This window comes from Meriones unguiculatus, chromosome 11 (assembly GCF_030254825.1).
Source record: "Meriones unguiculatus strain TT.TT164.6M chromosome 11, Bangor_MerUng_6.1, whole genome shotgun sequence".
Classification (NCBI taxonomy): Eukaryota; Metazoa; Chordata; class Mammalia; order Rodentia; family Muridae; genus Meriones; species Meriones unguiculatus.
The window spans coordinates 3,026,551-3,052,927 of NC_083359.1; the positions used below are offsets into that span (position 1 = coordinate 3,026,551).

At 50.5% G+C, this 26,377-nt stretch overlaps 1 protein-coding gene and 1 non-coding gene across 5 annotated transcripts; one reads left to right on the top strand and one right to left on the bottom strand.

The window, feature by feature from the left end:
• The first annotated feature begins 4,556 nt into the window (after positions 1-4,556).
• Pfas (phosphoribosylformylglycinamidine synthase) lies at positions 4,557-24,824 on the top strand. Of its 4 annotated transcripts, none has more exons than XM_060364981.1 (29): positions 4,557-4,700; positions 6,089-6,216; positions 7,486-7,662; positions 8,658-8,793; positions 9,301-9,406; positions 9,855-10,044; positions 10,156-10,261; positions 10,566-10,706; positions 10,817-10,941; positions 11,115-11,243; positions 13,494-13,625; positions 13,742-13,870; positions 18,033-18,106; positions 18,218-18,374; positions 18,684-18,745; positions 18,855-19,016; positions 19,270-19,395; positions 19,512-19,643; positions 19,884-20,114; positions 20,265-20,445; positions 20,526-20,609; positions 20,824-20,979; positions 21,167-21,286; positions 21,534-21,679; positions 21,790-21,997; positions 22,099-22,190; positions 22,276-22,390; positions 23,111-23,434; positions 23,519-24,824. In XM_060364981.1, the coding sequence occupies exons 3-29, from the start codon at positions 7,521-7,523 to the stop codon at positions 23,824-23,826; spliced, it is 4,014 nt and encodes a 1,337-aa protein (XP_060220964.1). In that variant the 5' UTR covers positions 4,557-4,700; positions 6,089-6,216; positions 7,486-7,520; the 3' UTR covers positions 23,827-24,824. The 4 variants fall into 4 exon arrangements, with proteins under 4 accessions (XP_060220964.1, XP_021498178.1, XP_060220965.1 ...); XM_060364982.1 differs by lacking the exon at positions 4,557-4,700 and adding an exon at positions 5,033-5,051; XM_021642503.2 differs by lacking the exon at positions 6,089-6,216 and having other exon boundaries at positions 4,567-4,700.
• LOC132646556 (U6 spliceosomal RNA) lies at positions 15,303-15,405 on the bottom strand. The gene has a single exon (XR_009584824.1). It is a non-coding gene; the product is annotated as a U6 spliceosomal RNA (small nuclear RNA).
• Positions 24,825-26,377: the final 1,553 nt, after the last annotated feature.

Consider the following 26,377-nt stretch of genomic DNA (forward strand, 5'->3'; position numbering starts at 1 on the left):
GTTATTCCCCACATTATGTCAGAGGTGTGTACTTTTTCTCTTTTCTCCAAACCAAGAAATCCCTCTCCGATGCTGAAGCCTCTCTTACCCTACTGCAGCTACGCTGGCCTCCTCACCAGGACACCTATCAAAATTAATCATTCCTTTGCTTCCCACATTTCCCCGTCTCTGGCTGAATCCCTCCATTTATTCTGTCTATGACAGTAACCTGGGGTTCATCTGTGATGGACCGTAGACAAAAAAGATGGCTTTAGACTACAGCAATCACTCACAGTATTACTGGATCGGCCCCACCATCCCACGGGTGTGACCTGAGTCTCAGGTAACATTAATGTTGGCGGTGGGACAGGTCGCCGCAGCATGGTAGAAGGGGAGAGACAAGGCACCCCCCGAGCTGCCTCCCTGCAGCGCTGGGAGCTCCTTTATCCTCTAGGGGTAAGACTGGAGCCTTAGCTTCATTCAAGAGAAATCTCCCAGGGTGAGCCAAATGACCCAGAGTTTGTGCTCCTGTTTATTTCCTTTTCTTCTCTTAAGGTTTTATTTTGGAACCAGGAGGTGGTGGCTCACGCCTTTAATCCAAGTACTTGGGAGATAGATCTCTGTGAGTTCATAGGCCAGCCAGGTCTACAGGCCGAGTTCTAGGACAGCCAGAGCCACTCAGAAACCCTGTCTTGAAACAAACAAACAAATTTTATTTTGGTACTGGAGAAATGTCTGAACAATGAGGAGCACATACTGATTTTACAGAGGACCCAAGTTGCTCTCCGCACCGTCATCCTGAGGCCCACAGCTGTCTGAGCATAAAGCTCAGCCCTTTTTATCACTGAGGAACTTTAACAACTTTTCATCATCACACGTACAACCACGAACCTTTGTGATTTACTCCAACCCTTGCAACATGTTTAAACTGTTTGATTTTTGTCCTTATCATTTCTTTTTCCTTTTGGAAAAATCTAGTCTTTTAACATTGGGGCAAAGCCTTTTTTCCCTTGTTTTTTTAAAATTATATTTTGTTTGTTTCTTGGTTTTGAGATAAGCTTTCAGGTTGCCTAGGCTTACCTCAGACTTGAATTTCTGATCTTCCTGCCTCCAGTTCCCAAGTGTTAGAACTACAGGTGAGTCATCTTGCCTGGCCAACATCTTATCACACCAAAATCATTCCTTATTCAAAAAATATATTCTCATATCCACATGTGTCATGAATAAATATATTCTTACATCCTTTATATGCATATAAAGACAAGGTCTTTACTCTCAGAAAACAGCAACATAAACAAATTTGCCAGCTTAATAAAAGAAAGAAACCTAAATTTGAAGTCTGTAAGAAACTAAAATTATCTGTTGAAACATTGTCTAATGATAAAGTTGGGGTTTTTTGTTGTTGTTGTTGTTGTTGTTTTTTCTGTTACAGATCTTAGGCAGGCTTTATTGTTATCAGGATCTTTAAAAAGAGCCTTTAAAAAGGCTCTTTCTTAAAAGAAGGGCAGTGGTGGCCCACACTAATAATCTCAGCACTAGGGAGGCAGAGGCAGGTGAGACTCTGTGAGTCTGAGGCCAGCCTGCTGTACAGAGCTCATTCAGGGGCAGCCAGGGCTATACAGAGAAACCCTGCCTTAAAAAAAGAAAGGAAAGGAAAGGAAAGGAAAAAAGGGAAAATGGGAAAAGGAAAAAAAAAAAGGGAAAATGGGAAAGGGAAAGGGGGAAAAGGGAAAGGGGGAAAAGGGGAAAGGAAAATGAAAGGAAAGGAAAGGAAAGGGAAGGGAAAGGGAAAAGGGAAAAGGGAAAGGGGGAAAGGGAAAGGGAGAAAAGGGAAAAGGAAAAAGGGAAAGGAAAAGGAAAGAAAAAAGGAAAGGAAAGGAAAAAGGAAAGGAAAGGAAAAGAAAAGAAAGAAAAAGAAAGGAAAGGAGGAAAGGAAAAAGAAAAAGGAAAAAGGAAAGGAAAGGAAAGGAAAAGGGAAAGGAAAGGAAAAGAAAGAAAGAAAGAAAGAAAGAAAGAAAGAAAGAAAAAGAAAGGCAGACAGACCCTCAGTTTCCTGTGGGTCTGTGGGTCTCAGACTGTTGCATTCCAGCAAGATCAAGGTAACAACAAGTTCTAAATTAAATGACCTTGGAAAACCAACTTAATCTTGTACAAACAAGAAGGCAGAAGGGAGAGCCAAAATATTTTACATGTTAACTCTTTTTTCTTTTTTGTTTGTTTGTTTTCTTTTTTTCCCCATAGTTGTTTGTTTTTGAGAGAGTTTCTCTAACAGCTCAGGCCATCCTGGAACTCTCTGGCCTTGAACTCACAAAGATCCACCTGCCTCTGCCTCCTGAATGCTGAGTTAGAGGCCTGGGCCATCACTGCCCAGTACACGTTAACTTTTTAAATATAGTTTGGCTACTGTACTGGATGGTCAACTTGACACAAGTTAGAGTCATCAGAGAGGAAGTAGCCTCCGCGGAAGAAATGCCTCCATAAGATCCAGCTGTACAGCGCTTACTCAGATAGTGACCAATGGGGGAGGGCCCCGCCCCATGGTGGGTGGTGCCATCCCTGGGCTGGTGGTCCTGGCTTCTCTAAGAAGCAGATTGCACAAACTGTGAGCAACAAGCCAGTAAGCAGCACCCCTCTACGGCCTCTGCCTCAGCTCCTGACTCCAGGGTTAGTCCTGTTTGAGCTCCCGCCCTGACTCCCTCTGGTGAACAAAGATATGGAAGTGTAAACTGAGTAAACCCTTTCTTCCCCAACTTAGTTTTTGGTCATGATATTTTCGTCACAGAAATAGAAACTCAGACTAGGACAGCTACGAAAGACAGATGTTCTCAGAAGCGAGAGGCCTGATGATGAATGATTATGTTCTCCAAGTAACAAGCCTTGCAGGATTTTTGCTGGCGTCTATTTCTCGTCATCACAGAGAGAGAAGGCAGGTCCGGCTAGTGAGCCAGTGAAGTTATTGGAGCTATTGCAGAAGTTGTGTTAAATAGCAAGAGGTCCGCCCAGCATGGCTGACAGGTGTGAGGAATGTGTTACTGAAGCCCTGTGCAGTTTCCGTCCCCCCGCGATTGCTTACGACTTACATAAACTCGGAGGTGCCTTGTGACTCTAATGAGCTTCTTGTTAGTTTCGTGAGCCTCCCTTCAGTTCAGACTGTTCAATTCTGAAGGAAACAGCTATGGAATAGCAAACTTGCCATACATGCTAAAAATATTAAGCATCGAAGAGCGCCACCTACTGGGATGCTTAATAAATGTTTCCAAACCGTCGTTCATTTTTTTTTAGACAGGGTTTCTCTTGGAGCTGGTTTGTTATTGTTGTTTTTTAAAGATTTATTTATTTTATTATTTTATGTGTATAAGTGTTTTGCCTGGATATATGTCTGTGCACCGTGCCTGGTGCCCAGGGAAGCTAGAAGAGAGTGTCCAATCCCCTGAAACTAGAGTTGCAGACAGTTGTGAGCTAGTAAGTTGTGAGAATGGAACCTGGCGGGGGGGGGGGGGGGGGGGGGGCTGGAGGGATGGCGGGATGGTTCAGTGGTTAAGAGAACTGGATGCTCTTCCAGAGAACCAGGGTTCAATTCCCGGCACCCAAATGGCAGCTCACATCTGCAACTCCAGCTCTAGAGCTTCTGACACCTTCAAACAGACATGCAGGCAAACCACCAATAAACATAAAATAAAAATAAATTATATAAAAAATGTATTGGCTTAAGAGAATGGAACCTGGGCCCTCTGGGAGAACAGCCGCTGCTCTTAACTGCTGGCCATCTCTCCAGCTCCACCTCACCCTCTTTCTTTTTTTCTTTCTTTCTTTCTTTTTTTCTTTCTTTCTTCTCTATTTTTTCTTTCTTTTTTAAGAGGGTTAATCTTGACTATGAACTTGAGAAGATTTTTAATCACTCTGGAGACAAATTTCTGATCCTCTACATTAGGACGTTTCCGGATACATGTAGAGGTGGGAAGCGCAATTGCTACGCAATTTCACGAGGCCCGAGGCCCGAGGCCCGAGGCCCTGACTTAAAACGGAGCCGGGAGGACAGCTGCATGCCTCTCTGCTTCCCGGCTGCGGCTGCAAGCTATGAACAGATGCGCTCCCTGCCGTACCTGCCTTCACACCTGAGCTTTCTGTCCACGACACTGTCCCTCCGCGGTGGCACAGCTAATACAGCCAATGATAGAATTCCGCGCTTAGCACTGGCAAGGCTCCAAGTCAGAGGCGCTCAACTTGTGGGTCGCGACCCCTTTGGGGTCAAAGAACCCTTTCACAGGGGTCACCTAAGGCCATGGGAAAACGCAGGTGTTTACTTTGTGGTTATGAAGTAGCAGCAAAAATATTTTATCCTTGGAGGTCAACAGGAGGAACTGTATTAAAGGGGTGCGGCAAAAGGAAGGTTGAGAACCGCTAATGCTCTAGGTTCAGGTCCCAGCGCGGCAAACATTTAAGAGGAAAAAAAAAAATCCTTGCTGTGTTTCCCTGAATTCATTCATTAAAGAAGAAAGAAAGAAGACGAAAGAAAGAATGAAGACGGAAAGAAAGAAAGAAAAGAAAAAGAAAAAGAAGAAAAACTCGGGATGACCCAAATCACGCGGGGGGAGTGAGCGGAGGCCCCGCCCACGAGGGGCGTGGCCGCCCCGGGTCGCAGAAGCGGGTCTCCGGCGCTCGCGGATGACGCAGAGCGCGCGAAGCTTCGTGGAGCTGCGGCGCTGCCCGGACGGCTTCCCGTGAGTAGAGCTTGCGCGTCCCTCCCTGAGTTCGCTCCCGGGCGCGGTTCCGAGGATCACGCACTCGAACCGGGGCCGGGCTGCGTCGGTGTCCCCGTGGGGCCGGGCTGGGTCCACGTGGGCCCGCGGCCTGGGTAGAGCGTCCGTCCGCTGGAGCACGTGTCCCGCGGACACGCGGTGGAGGCGGCCGGCCGGGTTGAAATAGCCTCCTTTCACGGTCCCGTTCGTCCGTCCGTCAGGAGCTGTGTCGGCCGCCTGCCCTGTATCAGGCACCACACCAGCCGTTGGGAATACAGCCCCGAAGTAAAACCCGGTCCCGTTATTCCGGGACCGTAGCTTTTGCTGGGAATGGTAGGCGAAGATCTTAATTTAAAACTCCAGAGGGCTGGAGGTGTAGCTCTAGAATGTTTACCCGGCCTGGGGCCCTGGGTTCGAGTCCCACGACCTCATCAGCCAGGTGTTGTGAAGAGCATCTGAAATTAAAGCTCTCGAGAGGCTGAGTAGAAGGATTAGAAATTCAAGGTCATCTTCAGTTACACAGTGAATGAGAGGTCACCCTGGGCTAAAAGAGACCCTGTTTTGCTTTTGTTTGTTTGTTTTTTGGCTTTTTTAGGGTTTCTCTGTGTAGCCGTGGGTGTCCTGGAACTCTGTAGACCAGGCTGGCCTTGAACTCAGTGATCCCCCTGTGTTTGTCTCCAGATTGCTGGAATTAAAGGTGTATGCAACATTCAGTTTTGAATGAGTTAAGTCATACAAGTAGAGATAAGCAATAGTAAAACTTTCCCTCTTGCTTCCCTGGGAGAGGCAGCGTACATCTGTGAGCCGGTGTGTGGGCTGGAATGAATGGTGCAGGTTAGAGCTCTGAGTGAGCTTTCTTGAAGGCAGGTGTTGTGAGCACTGGACAGTGAGAACATCCCAGGGTTGGGGTGATGTGCTGATCTTAAAGAAGAGAGAGGCATAAAGTTGGTGAGGAAAGGCGTGTTCCTGCTGAGACACGGTGTCCGAGGTTAGAAAGGACTCTGTCAGGCTTTGGATATTTTGGAAACAGTGAGTCGGGGGGTCTGTTACTTGATGTCAGCGCCAGGTTTAGTCCATCTTCGTCCTCCAGGTGTGTGCCTTAGCTACTGCTGTAACAAAGTACTGTACGCTGTGTGGCTCATGAACAGCAGAGCTCCTCATAGTCCCAGAGGTTGGATATCGGAGATCAGAGTGCCAGCATGGCCACATTGACGTCCGAAAATCCAAAACAGCCCAAGCGGTCACAAAGTCCAGCAAAGCAAGATCTCTATTTGAATTAGGCAGCAAAACTGACCTGTCAGGGTCAACAGCACAGACTCGGGAGCTGACTGGATTTTAATGTTCATCTTTTTGTTTTGGTTTGGTTTTAGCCTTGGCTATCCTGGAACTCATCTGTAGACCAGGCTGGCCTTGAACTCACAGAGATCTGCCTACCTCAACCTCCCTAGTACTGGTATTAAAGGCATGTGCTACCACCAACTGGCAAACGTTTATCTTAGTAAGTACATCACAAAAATTTATTATATTCAGGCCATTACTGATTGCTGAGGGCCATAGATCAGACTCGGGAGCTGAACTGCAACCCAAGCCAGATAACAGTTTTTAAGCCTCAAATCCACAAGCATCTATGCCAAGTTACAGTTACATTTTCCCACCAATCAGGATTTAGAGACAGGGGACTTCCTTAGGAACGTGTCTTGGTGGTTCACTTATCCTGCTCCCATTGTTTGGTTATTCAGATGTCAGTCACCCAGGAAGGTCTTGGGAACTTAAATCTTTTTTTTTTTTGACCCCTATTCAAAATGGAAGTTTTATTCAAAATGGCTTTAGTTTGGTTCCTTCTTACAGTCATTTTCTTGTAGAAACACTTCAGATTTCACCCTGACCTTGCATTTGTGTATGGTAGAAGAAACCTAACTCTCTAGAAATAGGCTTTCTCCACAGACAAAGTGAGCTAGTTCAAGTCAGATTCAAGCATAAAGTTGAGTTTATTGGGTGCAGCTCTTGGGTGGATTCACTGACCCCAAAGAAGGAGGCCAGGGAAGTCACCATGGGGAGGGACAGAGAGGAGGAGCAAGAGAAATGTGCAGGCAGGGAGAGAGAAAATGCAGGAAGAGGAGGGAAGCCCAGCTCCTGGGCAGAGGGCGGAGCATGCCAGTCATCCCCTGTGACAGGGAGGAAGGGACCAAGGGTATACTTGGAGAACCTGGAAGCTGGTCCGCTTTGGTATGTTAAATATGCATCTCAGCCCCTTGTCTTGGGTCTAGAACCAACATCTAGCTTAAAGGACACTAATCCCATTCATTAGGGTATCACCCTAATACTCCTAAGGACCCCTGTCCAAATATTGTCATATTGGGAATTAGGGCTTCAGCATATGAATGTAGGCAGTTCAGTTCAATTTCCCTAATGCTGAACTGTCAGGTTGCTGTCCCTCTCCCTTAGTGTCAGCCCACTGACTTGAAATTGTCTGATCTGTTCAGAGTCGCATTCTTTGAGACCTACCTGGGTTCTAAGGAAGCGCCTACATGCCCTTCCCCGCATTTTGAATGCTCAATGGTGGTTGTGTTTTTGTGTCTGGAGGTTGTGCCCAGGGCTAAGAAATGGTTGTGCTGCTGAATCATGCTCTCCCAGCCTGAAAAGCCTGCATTTTGCAGGATTTAAAAAAGAAAAAAAAAGACCACTGGGGTTACCTTTTTCTGATGCCCTTCTCTTATCCCCAGTGTCCAGGCTGTCCATGGAACTTGAAAACTTTTTTTTTTTTTAGGAACCTAATTGGTGTCTGGAAGGTCACCTGCAGAAATGGCCCCTGTCCTTCACTTCTACGTCCGCCCCTCTGGCCACAAGGGCGCAGCCTCTGAGCACGTCCTTCGGAAGCTGCGAGAGAAGCTGCCACAGCTCCAGGGTGTGGAGACGGAGCTGTGCTACAACGTGCTCTGGGCAGGTTGGGCCAGGGTCGGCTTTGAGTTGTGTCTTCTTTTCTTGGTGGGTCGCTTGAGTCCGAGTGTCACATAGCCAGGACTGGTCCCGAACTGTGCTTGTGGCAGGGACAACCTTAAACTCCTGACTCTGCTGCCCTCGCCTCCAAGGGCCGCTTGGCTCCTCTCCTCTGGTATCTGATGTTAGATTTTTTTGTTTTGTTTTTAATACATTTATTTGTGATTGCGTGTGTGTGTATGTATCTGTGTGTGCATGTGCACACAAGTGCAAGAATGCAGAAGAAGCTTTGGATCCCCTGGAGCTAGGGATAGAAGCGACCTTCTGATGTGGGTGCTGGGACTCTGGGTCTTCTCTTAGAGCAGGCTGTGATACTAACCTAAGCTGTCTCTCAAACTTCCTGTTTGATTTTCTTTTGTGTGCATGCACTTCTGTGTGTGTGTGTGTGTGTGTGTGTGTGTGTGTGTGTGTGTATAGACACTCACGTGTGGAAGTAAGATGACTCTTCCAGCATTTGGCTTCCTTGGATCCTACTCAGGTTGTCGGACATGGCTGCAGATACATTGGTTGTGTTTGTATTTTACCTGCTTGTCTGTGTACCCTGTGTGCCTGGTGCTGTAGAGGCCCCAAGAGTGTGTGGATTCCCTGGAACTGGAGATACAGATGGTTGTGAGCCACCATGTGAGTGCTGGGAATCCAGCCCAGGTCCTCGGCAAGAGCAGCCGGTTCTTTTCACTGCTGAGTCCATCTCATCCCCTAGCTGTGGGATTCTGTTTGTTGTTGTTGTCTTGCTTTTAGTTAATTAATTTGTTGTAGATCTGTCTAGTCCTGACTGCCTGGAGACCAGGCTGGCCTAGAACTCACAGAGAGATCCTCCTGTACCTGTCTCCTGAGTCTGAGACTAAAGGCGCAGGCCACCATGCCCTTCACTGGGTGTTACTTCTTAAAGGAGGTGATCGGTACATGAGGTGGTATCTTGAGGTGCTCCTGTCCTTTCTGCAGCCAAGACCCCGCCAGGGGCTGCGGACATGAAGAAGTTGATGTGGCTGTTTGGCTGCCCTCTGTTGGTGGATGATGTGGCTCAGGAGTCTTGGCTCGTTCCTGGCTCCAATGACTTGTTGCTGGAGGTGGGACCCAGGTATGTGGCGTCCTGGGCAACTTGCTCCCATGTTCCAAGGCACATGAGAAGATGAAACTGCGGTGGTTTCTCTTTGTTCCTTAGGGATTGGCCGTAGGACTTACTGTACCTGAGAAAGCACTGTACCGTGGAAGAGCTTTTCTTTTGAGTCTTGATCTTGCTAAGTTTCCCAAACTGGGTTTCTGTAGGGCACATGCACTATGCACCCGAGGGCAGGGGCCTGCAGAGCTGGAGGCGTGGGCCCCACTAGAGCTAGCGTTTCAGGCAGTTGTGAGCTTCCTAACATGGGTGCAAGGAACCAAACTTGGGTTCTCTTGAGGAGCAGTGTCCTCTCTTGACCACTGAGCCGTCTTCCCAGCCTCTGATCAGTTTTTAAAAGCGGGTGTCCGTGGCCCCCAGGCTGAGGTGAAGGGGTAGTAGTGTGTGCCGGGTGGACAGCAGTGGGCAAGGTCCATCCGCGCAGCTGATGCTTTCCAAGCTCTCACGACCCTGTGACTCTTTCCTCAGGCTGAACTTCTCCACTCCAGTCTCCACCAACATTGTTTCTGTGTGCCAGGCTGCTGGGCTGAGAGCCGTGGATCGGGTAGAGAGCACCCGGCGCTACCGGCTCTCGGTGAGGTGTGGGCATTGTGCTGGGAAGTCGAGGAGCAGGCAGCCCAGAGGTCCTAAGTTCTAGCAAAGTCACAGGAGAAGCAGGGGCGTGCTCTTGGCTGCAGGCCCGCCCTGTGTGCTTGGGAGGTTGTTTGCTGCTTGATGGTGCCTGGCGGAAGGGTAACGAACCAGCTGGACTTCAGACTGCTCTGTGCGTCTGGCACATGTTCATGTCCAGAACAGGAATTTTTGGTTTTTTTCCCCCTTAGTATGAACAAAGATGCTCCGTGGGTCTGAGTAGGTTATTTCCTTAGTCTGTACAAACCCTGGCCTTGATGTCTGCACCAGAATGGGAAAATGGTGCTCTGTGGTGGTAGTGGGGTCAGTAAGTTGGAGGTCCAGAAGTGAGCGCTTTCTCTCTGTTCTTCAGCTCCATCTGTTGTCTTCATGTGTATGTGTCTTCCCGCTAGTTTGCCGACCACCCCACAGCTGAAATGGAAGCCATTTCTCTGGCTGCCTTGCATGACCGGATGACAGAGCAGCACTACCCCGAGCCCATCCAGAGCTTCTCCCCTCAAAGCGTCCCAGCCCCGCTCAACGGCTCCATCAACATCCTAGCCGAGGGTCGATCTGCCCTGGAGAAGGCCAACCAGGAGCTAGGTGAGCAGGAGTCCACAGGACACAAGGGGAAGGGCCTGGCGTGGATCCTCGGGAGACACGGGCCTTGGTGGCCTGAGGCATGTTGTCAGCTCTCCGGGGTTTGTCTCCCAGGTTTGGCTCTTGACTCCTGGGACCTGGATTTCTACACCAAGCGCTTCCAACAACTACAGCGGAACCCCAGTACAGTGGAGGCCTTTGACCTGGCTCAGTCCAATAGGTGAGGGGGAGTGCCGTTGTCTGCTGGGTTGGCCCCAGAGGCTGGAGGGGAATACCACAAAAACTCACCTTCCGTGCTCTCCCCATGTCTCTCGCGGCTCTAGCCTCCTTACCCTTCTCGGAGTCTACTGTTAAATCTTGCTTTTACCTTTGGTTCTGGACAAGCCACAGTGGCAGAACACGTGGTGATTTTCTGGAATGTGCTTTGACGCCTGACCTAAGTATGAATTGGCTGTGAGCGCTGCTGAGGAGATGCAGCACTGAGGAGTGACCCGCTCTGTACCTTCTCTGTGTCACTCCTACAGTGAGCACAGCCGACACTGGTTCTTCAAGGGCCAGCTCCATGTGGATGGGAAGAAGCTTGCACATTCCTTGTTTGAATCCATCATGAGCACTCAGGCGTCCTCAAACCCTAACAATGTCCTCAAGTTCTGTGACAACAGCAGGTTGGCTGTGCCCTGGGCAAATGGGGTCTTGGGAGAGAAGGGAGGCTTTGGCCCTGTTGGATTGCCATTGCTCTTGGGGGAAATGGAGTATAGCATGACTGTGTCCATAGTGCAATCCAGGGGAAGGAAGTCCGGTTCCTCCAGCCGGAGGACCCTACCCGACCAAGCTGCTTCCGGCAACAGCAGGGACTTAGACACGTTGTCTTCACGGCAGAGACACATAACTTCCCCACGGGTGAGTTGGGTCCCAGTGTGGATAAGTGAGTTTAGAGAGTAAGAGGGCACAGGGGTCCTAGGCCTTGTGGCTGAGCCTGATGCCAACCAGGAGCTTTCATGGTTGCTTTCATGGAGGGTATTATGGATGGGGTTATTTCTATCACTTGTATCTCCTTTGCTTCCTCTTTGCAGGAGTGGCCCCCTTTAGCGGGGCAACCACAGGCACAGGTGGCCGCATCAGAGATGTCCAGTGCACAGGCCGAGGGGCCCATGTGGTGGCCGGCACTGCTGGCTATTGCTTTGGCAACCTGCACATCCCAGGTTCGATCTTTCTCTTCTCCCTACCTTCCCTTCCAGACTCTTCATCCTGGCAGGCACGGCTCTTGGCTCTGGGGTCTCCTGGGTGTGTTTTTTGGGAGGGAGAGCCTCAGATTAGTCCTCTCTGCCAACCACAAATGTGAGCAGTATGTCGGGGGAGGCCACCACAGCGGCTTTGCAGATTTTCTTCAGATACCAGCGTCCACTCAGTAAGGAAATGTGAGACCAGGTTACCTTATGATCAATACTTGCCCACCAAATCCAGTTTCTTAGAAAACCATAAGAGACTGAGGGGCTGTATGTGACAGAACTTCTTGGGAACACAAAGCACACATGCCTACTCACCTCTCAGCAGACCCAAGTACGGACACCACCGTAGTCCAACTTGGTGAACCAAGAGTGTAAATGAGGGGTCACTCACAGGAGCAGAAATGACCCAGACAGCAACATCACCAAAGCCCGCCCAGCATGGATGACAGGCGTAGAAAAGCTGGGAAGCCTGGAGCCCACAGGCAGCTCAGCAGGTTGGAGAGTGTCCTTTCCAAGTAGCCCTGGTATAAACCTCTTCCAGACAGCTCGTCTGGTTTCCGATTCTTCTAGGCAGCTGGTCTGGCCTCAGAATCTTCTTGGAGCTTGGCCCATTTAGTCTTGGAAGAACTCTCATCTGTTATTGCTTACCCTGTGTGGGAGGGGCCTAGTGGAGCCAGTCAGTTTCTGGGAGTTTCTGAAGCTACTTTGGGTTGTTTACATTTCTACTTAAAGGACTTCTCTGGGGTGGACGAGGAAACTTCCACAACAGGGGCTGGAGAAGTGGGTCAGTAATTCAATGTGCTGCTCTTGCAGGGGACTTGAGTTTGGTTCCCAGTCCCCTTTTTGGGTGGTTGGTTCACAGCTGCCTGTTTAACTCCAGCCGCAGGTGGGGATCCAATACACCTGGCCTCTGCAGGCACCCACATATCCACATCATTTTAGAAAATGATAATCTTTTTTAAAAAGAAGAAGTATTGGGTATGGTAACACATTTAATCCCAACACTCAGGAAGCAGAGGCAGGTGGATGTCTGAGTTCAAGGCCAGCCTGGTCTACACAGTGAGTTTCAGGACAGCAAAGGCTACACAGAGAAACCCTGTCTTGAAAAAGAAACAAAAAAAAGGGGGGCTGGAGGGATAGCTTAGCAGTTAAAAGTGCCTGCTGTTAGGCAGAGCACCCAAGTTGGATCCCAGCACCCATGACCGGTGGCCAGCTGCTGTCTGAAAGGGTTTGAGGCTGGCTGATGCCCTCCCCCGAACTCTGGTTCCCTGCTCTCACCTGTGCACATATACATACATACACACGCATATAAAAATAAATTTTTTGAAAAGGGAGATGAAAAGACTACTCTTTTTCCTTCTTTAATTTCTTTTGAGGCAGGGTGTCTCTTTGTAGCCTTGGCTGTCCTGGAACTCCACAGAGTTCTGCCTGCTTCTGCCTTCCAAAGTGCGGAGATGACAGAAGTGCGCCAGACCACTCTTTACTTTTTATTTTTTGAGACGGTTGCGCTGCACAGCCTAGAATTGAACAAGATCAACTTGCTTCTACCTCTGAAGTGCTGGGATTAAGGGAATGCATGCGTAGCCATTTATGCTTTTCTTGGAGGGAACCTGAGTTAAGTTCTTGGTACCTGCATCTGGCTTGCAGCTCTGGCTCCGTAGGATTCAGGATCCCCCTCTTGTGTCCATGGCCACCTGTACGAACGTGCACATGTGTGCACACACGTCATGGGGGAGCTCTCAAGCAGTCTGATTCAGGGCTGGGGTGTGTGTGGCTGAGTGGTGCGGGTCTTAGCATACGAAAGGCTCCAGGGGATAACTAGAGGATAAAAGTAGCATCAATGCGCTCTGCTGTGGCACAAGGTTTTAATCCCAGCACTCTGGAAGCAGGGCTATCCCTGTGAGTTCCAGGCCACCAAGGGTACATAGAGTCTGTCTCAAAAAAATAACAGAAGTTCTCTGATGAGACAAGGAAAGGCTGGTATTGGGGATGGGCAGCAAGCCAGTGGCCGACTGCATGCTTTACACCCCTCAAGCCACGTGGGTGGGCAGCTTCAGTGGCCTAGAGTCTTCTCTGAAGGTGTGTCCTGTCTCCCACTTTTTTCTCTCACTGCTGGGGATCAAACCCAGTGCCTGTGTATGCTGGGCATAGCTAGGTTACTGCGCTACCTCCCCAGCTCCTGCCTTCCATTTTTATACTCTATTGAGTATCTTCCCACCTCAGGTTATTCTCTGCCCTGGGAGGATCCAAGCTTCCAGTACCCTGGAAACTTTGCAAGGCCTTTGGAAGTCGCTATTGAGGCCAGTAATGGAGCATCTGACTATGGCAACAAGTTTGGAGAGCCAGTACTGGCTGGTGAGCCCGGGCTGTAAGGCATAACAGCCACTCCAGAGGGTCTTGTGGGCGTGGTGAGACCCAGAGGCTGTGGTGCTGCAGATCCTGTGGGACTAACCTCTTCACTTCCACACTAGGCTTTGCCCGATCTTTGGGTCTCCAGCTTCCAGGTGGCCAGCGGCGTGAGTGGATCAAGCCCATCATGTTTAGTGGGGGCATTGGGTCCATGGAAGACAAGCATGTAGGCAAAGAACCCCCAGAGCCAGGTAAGAGCCACCACCCTTCTCACCTAACTTTTATCTGCTGGCTCAATAAATCCTTGCTCTATTGAACTGAGGCAGCAGATAAAAATCCTGAGCGTAAAGCAGGTACTAACTACAAACGTTGGCTTCAGTGGCTTAAGGCAGAGGTAAGGGTGAGGGCCCCAGCACACAAGTGCACCGGGAAGATGGTGAGGGCCCACCTAACAGAGTTGTATGGGGTACTATGTTCAGGGCTTTGGTTAAAGTCAGAGTCCCAGACCAGTGGGTAAAGACACTGGGCAAGCAAGCCTGATGACCTGAGTTGAGTGTCTGGAACTCATGATGGGAGGAGAACACTGACAACCGAGGTGGCCTGACTGCCACACAGGTACCATAGTGCTCCGGTACCTGCATGCTTCAGCACACACAGGATCTAAGAATTAATGACAGCCAGGTGGTGGCGTACACCTCTAATCCCAGCACTTGGGAGGCACAGACAGTGATTTCTGTAAGGCCAGCCTGGTCTACAGAGCAAGTTCTAGGACAGCCAGGACTACATGGAGAGACCCAGTCTCTGAAAGACCATTAAGGGGGAAAAAAAAATAAGAAAAAAGAAGGGGTTGGAGAGATGGCTCAGAGTTTAAGGGCGTTTGTTGCTCTCCCAGAGACCGATACTTAATTCCCAGCACGCCATGGTGGCTCACAACCATCTGTCACTCCAATTCCAGGGAATCTGACCTCTGTGGTCACACAGGTACACACGTGTACACATAAATAAATACTCATATACATAAAATATGACAAATAAGTCTTTAAAAAAGGAAAGGTCTAGGTCCTGTTGACCGACTAGGTGGCTTAGTGGGGTGTGGCTCAGGCCTCAAAAGGATGGCCTGGAGATAAGCATGGCTACCATGCACCAAAGCCTTGGCTTTGGTCTTTAGAGCCGCCTAAACTAGGCCATGTGGTACCTGGCTGTAATCCTAGCACTCAGGAGTTGGAGGATTAGAAGTTCAAGGTCGTTCTTTGCTTGAGGCCAGCCTGTGCTATCTGGGCCCTGTCAGATATGCACACAGACCTCCAAAGGTGAGCTTTAGGAAGGGAACCGCCTTCCTCTGGCTCCAGAGCCTGTGCTTCCAGCACACAGTGTGCTCAGTTACTCAGTCACTTCAGGGCTGCCTGTGGTGTTTCCTGCTTAGGTGGTTTGAGACAGGTGTTTTCTCTGTAGTCCTGGCTGTGCTGAACTCACAGAGATCCACCTGCCCCCCCCCCCCCGCCACCACGCCCAGAATATCTTTTTTTCTTAATATTTATATTCCTTTTATTCCTTGAGATTTTACTAGAATTAAATTATTTCTCCCTTCCTTTCCTCCTTCCAAGCCCCTCTTTGCTTCCTTTCAAACTCATGGCCTCTTTGTCGTTAGTTGTTGCATCCATGTGCGCACATGTATGTGCACAGCAAAACATGGAGCACCCCACGGTCCGCATGTTGTCCTTGTGCAGGGACCATGCTAATCTTGGTATTCTTCTGGTTTTAGACTATGTGCTACCGAAGCAAGCACTTTCTTTGTTTTGTTTTGTTTTGAGTTAGGGCCTTACTGTGCTGCCTTGGCTAGAATTCCCTATGCAGACCAGGCTGGCTTAGAACTCCCACAGAGATCACACCTGCCTCTGTCCCCATGGTGTTGGATTAAAGGTGTACGCTCCACACCTGACTTTATAAACATGGTTCTTAATTTAAAAGTGTGTGTGTTTGTATATGTGCCGTGTGCACACGGGTGCTTGTGGATGCCAGAAGAGGCCGCTGAATGTCCTGGAGCCACAGTTGCAGGTGGTTGTGAGCTGCCTAATGTGCCTGCTAAGTACCAAGTTCAGATTCCTTGGAAGAATATTGTGCGATAAGCCTTCAGACACATTTTGAGCTCGTTTTTGTATGTTGTATGAGGTTGGCATCCAGCTTCATTCTTTCACTCATGGTTGACCGGTCTGCTTTAGAAAATTCTTTCTAGTTGAATTGTCTTCATAGCCTATTCAGAATTCAGTTGGCGGAGACTAGGGATATAGCTCGATGGCATGGCACTTGCCTGGCATGCCTAGGGCCTGGGTTCACTCAGGGTTGGGCAGCCAACTGGCAGCTATTATTGTGACATGTATAATTCTAGCACTTGGGAACCTAAAGTAGAATGGTTCTTTGATTTGAGGTTAGCATATGCTACAAAGCAAGACCATTTTTTCAAAAGAGCGAAGTGGGAGGGAGGGAAGAAAGCTCGTTTGGCAGTGGTGGGCACGTGTCTGAGCAGTAGAGCACCTTCCTGGCATGTGCAAGGCCTTGGGCTCAGTGTCTAGCTACACCCACCAGGTCATATGAGTAGACATGAGTTCACTTGTGAGTGGACCGTTGTATCTGTTCAGTTGTTTGTATCTGCTCCTAATGCTAGTGCTGCACTGCAGTTATTACTGAAGCGGTGTGGCAAGTTCTAGGAGGGGAAGGCGCTGAGCTCGTGGCTCAGTGTTGGGGGACCACAAATAAATGCAGAGGGTAGGTTTTCAGTTTTGTTCTTACCAAGATTGTTGTGTAGGCTGGAGAGAGTGTGTATTATTTTTGCAAAGGACCGGGTTTGGTTCCCTTGCACCTACGTCGGGAGGCTCATGACTGCCTGCAAATCCAGCTCCAGGCTTCTGACATCTTTGCCTTCTGTGGGCACTTGTATTCACATGCATACGCACACATACATCTTTTCTTTTCCCTTCCTTCCTTCCTTCCTTCCTTCCTTCCTTCCTTCCTTCCTTCCTTTCTTTCTTTCTTTCTTTCTTTCTTTCTTTCTTTCTTTCGTATTTTTTTGAGAGCTGGAACTAAAGGCAGGCATGCACCACCACTGTCTGGTGATACATTCTTTTTTTTTTTTTTTAAGTTATTAATTTTATTTATGTGCATTAGTGTGGAGGTTAGTTCCCTTGGAACTAACATTACAGACAGTTGTGAGGGTGGGTGCTGGGAATTGAACCCTGGGTCCTTTTGAAGAGCAGACAGTGATCTTAACTGCTGAGCCATCTCTTCAGCCTGATGAATTCTTTTTTTAATAATTAAAAAAGAGGTTGTTATGAGTGGTTTAAGCTTTATATTAAGAATTTTTAGGATCAAGTTATCAATTTTTGAGAAAGGAAGTAAAGACACAGAGACGTTTGTTTTTTTTTAATGTATATGAGCACTATCTGCATATACACCTGAAGGCCAGAACAGGGCCTCGGGTCCCAGTGTAGACGGTTGGGAGCCACCTGTGGTTGCCGGGAATTAAACTCAGAACCTCTGGAAGAGCAGACAGTGCTCTCAACCACTGAACCGTCTTTCCAGGCTTTTGTTTTTTGTGGGTTTTTTTGCTTTTGCTTTTTTGTTTGTTTGCTTTGTTTTGGTTGGCTTTTCAAGACAGGGTTTTTCTGTGTAGCTTTGGCTGTCCTGGACTCACATTTATAGACCAAGTGGGCCTTGAACTCACAGAGGTCCTCCTGCCTCTGCCTCCATGAGTGCTGGGTTTAATCATAGGCGTGCGCCACCACACCCATCGGTCAGCAAAGACTTTGATAGGCACTGTTTTGAACCTACAGATAAGTTGTGGGGAATATTGCCATCCTAACAGTATTGCCTGACAATCTGTGTATACAGGCCTTGTATTAGCTAAAACAACTAACTCAGTCTTTACTATTGTACACAGATGATTTTGTGTCTATGGATAAAACTATAGGTCAATTTCTTGACATATCTTCCCCATTAGAGAATAGGTATGTTGCTAATTTTAAAAAGCAAGTTGTTTGTCTTTACTTTGTGTGTGTGACTTTTTTTGCCTCCCTGTGTGTAAATGCACCAGTGCCCACCAAGGCCAGAAGAGGGCATCAGACCCCCAGAACTAGAGTTAGAAGCAGTTGTGTGTTGCCCTGTGGGTGCTTAGAACTGAATCCAGGTCTTCAGGAAGAGCAGCCCGTGCTCATAAGCACTGAGCCATGTCTCCAGCCCCGTCTATATACATGTTATTGTCACATTGTTTTCCGTAGGTTGTATGGTTGTATGGTCCCACCTAGTGGATCGCCATGGTCCTGTTCCCTCACATCAGCTTCTTCTGTGTTCATGGTGCCTAGCTTTAATGGCCTTTTGTGCTGCTTCCCTGGGTTCTGGTTCATCCTTCCTTCCTTGCAGGCATGGAGGTTGTAAAGGTTGGGGGTCCTGTCTACAGGATTGGAGTTGGGGGTGGAGCTGCTTCGTCTGTGCAGGTAAGTGAGGGTAGTTAAGGAGGCAGCTTGGACACCACGGGGCTCTGTGCTGTCAGTGTTGATGGAGCTTCCCAGACTGCCTGAGGTGAGCTGTTCCCCATGCTTCCTCAGGTTCAGGGAGACAACACCAGCGACCTGGACTTTGGAGCCGTGCAACGTGGAGACCCAGAAATGGAGCAGAAGATGAACCGTGTGATCCGAGCTTGTGTGGAAGCCCCAGGAGGAAACCCCATCTGCAGCCTCCACGACCAGGGTGCTGGTGGCAATGGTGAGGGGAGTGGTCAGGACACTGGCCCAGTCTAGTCAGTCTTTGGCCAGATTCGGTTTAGGGAGAAGCATCGAGGATTTGCATCCCCCCACCAGCTCTGCCGTCTTCTCCATGTCCTCGGCGTGCTGGACAGGCTGGGATGGAGGGGTAGGGCCTGCTGCAGCGGGGGGGGGCTAGGCAGTAAGTGTGAAGCGGCAGCTCTGGCAGCGTCACCCAGGGTTAGGTGCTGCTCTGCAGACCAGAAATTCCCTTTGCTCTCCTGGGGCTGACCATGACCAGGTTGCCACCTCTTCCTCATTCTCTCACCAGGCAATGTCCTAAAGGAGCTGAGTGAGCCAGCAGGAGCCATCATTTATACCAGCCGCTTCCAGGTCCATAGGTCTCCTCCCTGGGCCTGGCCATCCTCCCTCCCCCATTCCTAGCAACGCTGTGTGCTGAGGCAGTGCTCACTGACCCTTTCTCTTAACTGCCTGTCTGCAGCTGGGAGACCCAACCTTGAACGCGCTGGAAATCTGGGGGGCTGAGTACCAGGAGTCAAATGCACTTCTGCTGAGACCCTCTGACCGGGAATTCCTGAGCCGTGTCAGTGCCCGTGAACGCTGCCCAGTTTGTTTTGTAGGCAAAATCACTGGAGATAAGAGAGTAAGTTGGCCCCAGCAATGCAGAGCAGGTGCTATGAGCTCAGGGTATATGGACTTGGGGGAGAAATGCTGAGGGAGCAAATGAGCTCAAATGGGAAGTGGGCACAGGAGTGGGGAACAGTTAGGGGCCTGAGGGAGGGAGGAGCTCCTCAGAGAAGCTCCACATCCAGGATGGAAGCATTTCCTACCCTCCAGGCACATCCTGCTGGTGTCAAGGTCTCATTTTCTTTGGGGGCTGTCCCTGGGGTTCACAGATTATGCTAGTGGATGATCGTGAGTGCCCGGTGGGACAAAGTGGCCAGGGAGATGCCCCCCTGACACCTCCTCCAACCCCTGTGGACCTGGACCTTGACTGGGTTCTGGGAAAGATGCCTCAAAAGGTATGTGAGCCAGGGCTGGGGAGTGTTTGCCAGTGGCTTTTCTGTCATACTAGTTTTTCCTGGCTTGTTTGCCAAGCCTTCCCAGGTGCTTACATTTGGCCACTCTTGTCTTTCAGGAGTTCTTCCTCCAGAGGAAACCCCCTGTGCTGCAGCCTTTGGCCTTGCCCCCAGAGCTGAGTGTGCGCCAGGCTCTGGACCGGGTTCTGAGGCTGCCGGCTGTGGCCAGCAAGCGCTACCTCACCAACAAGGTCCTCCTTGCAGCCTGCTTGGCTGCTCAGCCTTCTGCATTGTTCTCTGTCACGCATCCTGGTCCTCTTCCCCGTTGGGGTTCCCTGGGCTCTGAGAATGGGGCGTGGGGTGGAGAGCAGGCCGTTCTTGATGGCCTGTTGCCCCTGCTCCCCCCTTTCTGTGTGTTCTTGCTCGCCGTTCAGAGCATAGCCAGCCCCCTTTGACCCTTGCCTTCTTTCCATTTGCATCTGCTTCCATAGGTGGATCGCTCTGTGGGTGGCCTCGTAGCCCAACAGCAGTGTGTCGGGCCCCTGCAGACCCCGCTGGCTGATGTGGCTGTTGTGGCACTGAGCCACCAGGAGCTCGTAGGGGCCGCCACAGCTCTGGGAGAACAGCCAGTCAAGAGCCTGCTGGACCCCAAGGTTGCTGCCAGGCTAGCTGTGTCTGAAGCCCTCACCAACCTGGTGTTCGCTCTGGTCACTGACCTCCGAGTGAGTCCTTGGTAGCTCCTGTCCTGCAGTTGTAGGCCTCTGCACCCATCAGTCATTCTCCCTCTTTCCCATTATTTTCTGCACATAAACTCCCAGGCTCTGCCTGGCCTTCTCTCTCTAATGCCAAGTCCATGTCCCCACTGTTGCCAGGATGTGAAGTGTAGTGGGAACTGGATGTGGGCAGCCAAGCTCCCAGGTGAGGGTGCAGCGCTGGCCGATGCCTGTGAGGCCATGGTGACAGTGATGGCGGCACTCGGTGTGGCAGTAGACGGCGGCAAGGATTCCCTCAGCATGGCTGCCCGGGTTGGCACCGAGACCGTGCAGGCTCCTGGTAAGGGTGAGGCCCTCGTGAGGGAGAAGCACTGTGGGGCGGGCTGGCACCTCATTCGCTTATTTCTCCTTGCTTGGTAGGGTCACTGGTCATTTCAGCGTATGCTGTCTGTCCAGACATCACAGCCACTGTGACCCCAGACCTCAAGCGCCCCGGAGGGAGAGGTATGCCTTCATCTCCCCGCTCCTTGTGTGTGTCTTCTGAGCTTGCTCCTTAGTCTGAGGTCTGCGTTATGAGTCCTGGGCCCTCTTATCTCAGCCCTGAGCTGTATTGCGTTCTAGGACAGTTGGGGGTATCTTACTGTGTACTGCGGTTGGCAGTGCTGGGAACGCTTTGAGACAGGGTCTTGAGCTGCTCTCCCCTCCCTTGTGTCCTTAGGTCGTCTGCTCTATGTGCCTCTGAGCCCTGGGCAGCACCGGCTGGGAGGCACGGCTCTGGCCCAGTGTTTCTCCCAACTTGGGGAGCACCCTCCTGACCTAGACCTTCCGGAGAACCTCGTGCGTGCCTTTCGTATCACCCAAGGGCTGCTGAAAGGTGAGTGGTCCCCTGGTACGTGGTAGCAGACATATGGCAGGCACCTACCTCAACAATGAGTCTGGGGTTCCTAAGGGTCAGGCCAGGCTCTTCTCTGAGAGCCTGTCTTCTCACTCACTGGCTCTCCAGATGCTGTGGGGCTATGAAGCTTAGCCTAAGATGGATGACCTCTTCCCTGTTCCTCCAGACCGCCGTATTTGCTCAGGCCATGACGTCAGTGATGGAGGGCTTGTCACCTGCCTACTAGAGATGGCCTTTGCTGGGAATTGTGGGATAGAGGTGGATGTGCCTGCCCCCGGGATCCATGGTGAGGAGCTTGGGGTGTAAGGCCTGGGCTGCCTTCTTGACTTGTGGACCTTCTGGTATAAAGAGTGCTGTGTCTCTGACCCTTCCTCCTGAGTCTTAGCTGAATCCTCCATTGCTGTCATGTTCTGAACTGTGTTCTTCTAAGAGCACTCACAGTTTCTGCAACTTCCATGGCCTCCTGCAGACTCTGTCCACCTGAGTCCTGGTGGCATCCCAGCCGTCCTCACTCAGCCCCACTTTCGTTCCAGCGCTGCCTGTGCTGTTTGCCGAGGAGCCAGGCCTGGTGTTGGAGGTACAGGAGGCAGATGTAGCCGGAGTGCTACAGCGGTACCGCGGTGCTGGCCTACACTGTCTGGAACTGGGCCACACGGGCACGGCTGGGCCTCAGGCCATGGTGAGGAAGCCAAGGGGAATATAGTGTAATGTGAGCCTGTCAGCAGACACCACTCTGCAACTGTCATGGGCGCCTTCTCTCCCGGCCCTTCGTCCCTTTCCCCTCTCCAGGTCCGAGTGTCCGTGAATGGGGCTGTAGTTCTGGAGGAGCCTGTTGGACAGTTAAGAGACCTCTGGGAGGAAACGAGTTTCCAGCTGGACCTGCTGCAGGCAGAGCCACACTGTGTGACACAGGAGAAGCAGGGCCTGAAGGAGCGGACAGGACCCAGCTACTGCCTGCCACCCACCTTTCCGGTGGCCTCTGTGCCCCGTAACCATCGTAAGTGCGTGTGCAGAGGCGGTATGCTTGGCCCTGCCCTGGGGAAGGTATTTGGGGTTTTGGGGTGGATGGGTAGTCTTCTACTGAGGCATGTCTTCCAGCTGGCCCCATCCCCCGAGTGGCTATCTTGCGAGAAGAGGGCAGTAATGGAGACCGGGAAATGGCGGATGCCTTTCACTTGGCTGGGTTTGAGGTAAATACTGGTGGCTTGCAGAGCTGATGATCTTACTCGCACCTTGGCTGTGTGTCACCTGACAGTTTGCTCCCTGTCCTGTTAGGTGTGGGATGTGACCATGCAGGATCTCTGCTCTGGGGCCATCACGCTGGACACATTCCGAGGTGTGGCCTTTGTCGGCGGCTTCAGCTATGCAGACGTCCTGGGCTCTGCCAAAGGTCAGTGTGCAGACCACTGTGTGCTCACTTCCACACTGCTGGGCTCCTTCTGCCCAGGCTGGGGCCGGCTTGCCACCCCCACCAAGCCAAGCAGAGTGCTCGGGTTAGGACCAGAGGCCAGCAGAAGGGCCAAGGATATCTGAAATGAGGTGGCTGGCTGCCCAGAGCTGTGCAGGCCTAGAGGGCCCGTCGCATCCTGACGGTTGGCTGCTCTTCAGCTTGATCACGCGGTCCTGTTCTGTGAGAAGATGGTTTTAGCACAACCATATCTTCTAATTACAAGAGGCCAAAAGTTCAGGCTTCTGTGTGTGAATTTTTTTTTTTTTTTTTTTTTTTTTTTTTTTTTTTGATGATGATGAGTTAGGGTTTCACAAAGCCTAGGCTGTTCAAACTCACAAAGTGGCCCTAGAAACCATCTCCCTCCTTTGGCCTCTCAAGTATTGAGATTTACAGGTGTAAGCCACCCACACTCAACTCACTATTGAATCTTAGATAACTACATAAATCTTTTAAAAAATATTTTGGCTTAACATAAATTCATGGATCTCCTGTCAGGCTATCTGACTGAAGCAGATAGAGTTCTTTCTTCCCTCAAATTTGTCCCAGGGCCTGTGGAGAGGACCTGATCGCTAGAGTAGAAGGCTGTTGCCTCCCTTCATCCCCGGCTTCTGCTTTTCTCGGGCCTTCTACACCTTTCTCTGACCTGCCTGCTCTTCCTAGGCTGGGCAGCTGCCGTGACCTTCAATCCACAGGCCAGGCAAGAGCTGGGCCGATTCCGCAGGCGGCCAGACACCTTCAGCCTGGGCGTGTGCAATGGCTGTCAGCTGCTGGCTCTTTTGGGCTGGGTGGGAGGTGACCCCAGTGAAAAGCAAGATGAGTCAGGCCACGACTGCCAACCAGTACAGCCAGGCCTCCTGCTCCGCCACAATCTGTCTGGGCGATACGAGTCCCGGTGGGCCACCGTGCGCGTGGAGCCCGGGCCCGCCGTGATGCTTCAAGGGATGGAGGGCTCGGTGCTGCCTGTGTGGAGTGCTCATGGAGAAGGTCAGGCTGGGGCAGGACAGGGTTTGAGGGCTGGGTCTGGCCTGAAGAAGCTTGGCTTTCACATCCTATCTCCTTTACCCCCAGGTTACATGGCGTTTTCCTCTCCTGAACTCCAAGCCAAGGTCAAGGCCAGGGGTTTGGTTCCTCTGCACTGGGCAGACGATGATGGCAATCCCACAGAGCAGTACCCCTTGAACCCCAATGGGTCTCCAGGAGGCATAGCTGGCGTCTGCTCCCAAGATGGCCGCCATCTGGCACTCATGCCACACCCTGAGCGGGCTGTGAGGCTCTGGCAGTGGGCATGGCGACCCTCTCCCTTCGATGCTCTTGCCACCTCCCCCTGGCTGCAGCTGTTCATCAATGCTTGGAGCTGGACCCAGGAGGCTGCATGAGCACCCTGGCCCACAGCTTTCCCCGCTGCCTTCAGGAGTATCGCCATGTGATTTCCAAAAGCATCTTAGACAAGAACCAAAATGCTGGGGAGATCTGCTCACTTCAGCCTTGCCTTTGCAGCAGCTGCTCTCAGTTCCCGAGTTTAACACGACTCTCCACAAGCAGCCTCGGGCTCCAAGGACAGCTGACACAGCAGGGGTGGGCGGCGTTCTATAGTGCCCCCTCCCAGTGGTCATCACCACCTTCTCCCCTCTCTCATTTTGAGCTCTGAATGAGGTTTTATGTCCCCTTTTCTTTCTTTGGCTTTTTGAGACAGGCTTTCAATCTGTAGCCCAGGCTGGCCCTGAACTCAAGATTCTCTAAGCTTCAGCCGCTGGTGAGTGCCACTGTGCTTGGCACTGGTCTGGCGTGCACCAGCGCCTCCCAACCTCAGTGCTCTCATTAAAAAGAGCAGCTTTCTGAGTTCCTTTTTGGGCGTGCTCTGCTGGTTGGTACAGACTTGCTTCTGTAACATGCTGAGGGGCTAAGCTTTGCCTACCTCAGATATGTTTCTGATTCTCTCCTAATTCAGCAGCCATTGTTAGCAATTGGCACCTTCCTTCCTACAGCAGACCCTTAGCTTACTGGAATACTACCTCTTGTCATTCATTCTTTTTTCTCAAGGCAGGGTTTCTCTTTGTAGCCCTGATTGTCCTAGAACTCACTTTGTAGCCCCGGCTGGCCTCGTACTCAGCAGTCTGCTTGCCTCTGCCTCCCAAGTGCTGGGATTAAAGGTGTGTGCCACCACTGCCCAGCCACTCATTCATTCTTGTTCCTTGATCAGTGATGGTGCCAAGTACTGGCAGTGCCCCAGTGGAGATTGTACACTTAACTGCACTGGGATAATAGCTACTTGGCTTATACTCCAAGCTTAGTAGGAGCCGGGTAATTTATCCTAAAAATTAAGAAAGGTACTTGAGAAGCGTTTTCCAGTGAATAAAGCAAAGTTTAAGGATAAGCTGCCTATGACTTGTTGCAACTTGAAAGGGGGACAGCAAGGCGCTCTACCCACCCAGCCACACCTGCTTTTGATCATCTTTGGCCCCAGGTCACGTTTCCTGGAAAGCAGCTGGTTTTGCTGACAGCCATCGCCCATCATCCCTTGCTTTCTACTCACATATCCCTGGGAAGCTCTACATCATGATGGAATGAGTTTCTATAAAACAGATGGGCGTCTGGGATTTCTGAGATGTCAGGTTTCGGGGGAGCTGGAGCACTTGCGCTTCTGCAGATGTGGCCCCCCCCAAAAGAGCTGAAATGGTGTTCAGTCGCAGTTGTGTGTACATCTGAGTGGTAGAGACTTGTTTGGTATGTGCAGGTTCCCTGAATTTGATCTCCCTCCAGTACCCCAAAAGGAACAGATGTGGGCATAGGTCAGGTCTTTTTCCTTTTAGCTTTGCAAACAAGTTTTTCCTAAGCGTAGTTTTAAAAATTTTGTTTGTGTTTCTGAGACTCTTATGTTATCCTGGCTGGCCTTGAACTCATGTAGCTGAGAGTAATCTTTAAATCCAGTCTTCTACCTGGGGTCTGATCTTCTAAGTACCATTTTTTAAGAGATTTATTTATTTATATTATGTGTGTGAGTTTGCTATCTGCAAGTGCACATGCATGTGAGAAGAGGCCATCATGTGGGTGCTGGAAATTGAACTCAGGAAGAGCAGATAGTGCTCAAGCTCTGAGCCACCTCTCCAGCCCCTATGTGCTGTTTTGGACATGTGAACATTCCCTTTGACAACGTACAAGCATATGTGTTTTGCCAGTGGTGGTGGTGGTGGTGGTGGTGGTGGCACACGCCTTTAATCCCAGCACTTAGGAGGCAGAGGCAGGTGGATCATTGTAAATTCAGGGGCAGCCTGATCTGCATAGTGAGTTCCAGGCTAACCAGGACATACTGTCTCATAAATAAATATGTATGCATGTGTAATGTAAATGTTTATATTATAAATGTAAAAGTATAGGTAGGCCTGGGCTGGCAAGGTGGCTCAGCGCACTGGCTCTAGTGGTCCCCAGGCTGCGGCCCTTGACCAGCTTCCCGTGTTGACCACCAACTGTAGGCTTACTTTCGGTGCTGCTTTATAACTGTTATTTTGCTGCTGTTAGAAGGCATAATTTAGATATCTGTGTTTTCTGATGATCTTAAACGACCCCTGTGAAGGGATCATTTGACCCTCAAGAAGGTCACCACCCACAGGTCGAGAACTGCCAGCTTAGTGGGTAAAGGTATTTGCCGCCAAGCCTAATGGCTTTGAGTTCAATCCCTGGAACCCACATGGTGAAAGGGGAAAACCAATTGTCCAAAGTTGTCTGATGACTTAAACATAAGTGCCAGGGCGTGTGTGTGCATGCATGCACCCGCATACACACACACCTGTTATCATGTGCAGCCAGTCGAGTGTGCCATCAATCCAATCAGTGAATCAGTGATATTTAAGGAGCTTTTTGTTAATGGAAAATTTCAAGTAAGCAAAGTAGATGCGAGCATTCCAGTGAGCACCCATCACTCATCACGGA

What these genes read in the sequence shown, in the direction of transcription:
- Pfas (XM_060364981.1), top strand. Translation starts at nt 7,521, where the DNA reads ATGGCCCCTGTCCTTCACTTCTACGTCCGCCCCTCTGGCCACAAGGGC. An exon ending in GAGCTGCTTCGTCTGTGCAG is followed by an intron (nt 18,107 to 18,217) that starts GTAAGTGAGGGT and finishes ATGCTTCCTCAG; the next exon opens with GTTCAGGGAGACAACACCAG. An exon ending in GTGGAGTGCTCATGGAGAAG is followed by an intron (nt 23,435 to 23,518) that starts GTCAGGCTGGGG and finishes CTTTACCCCCAG; the next exon opens with GTTACATGGCGTTTTCCTCT.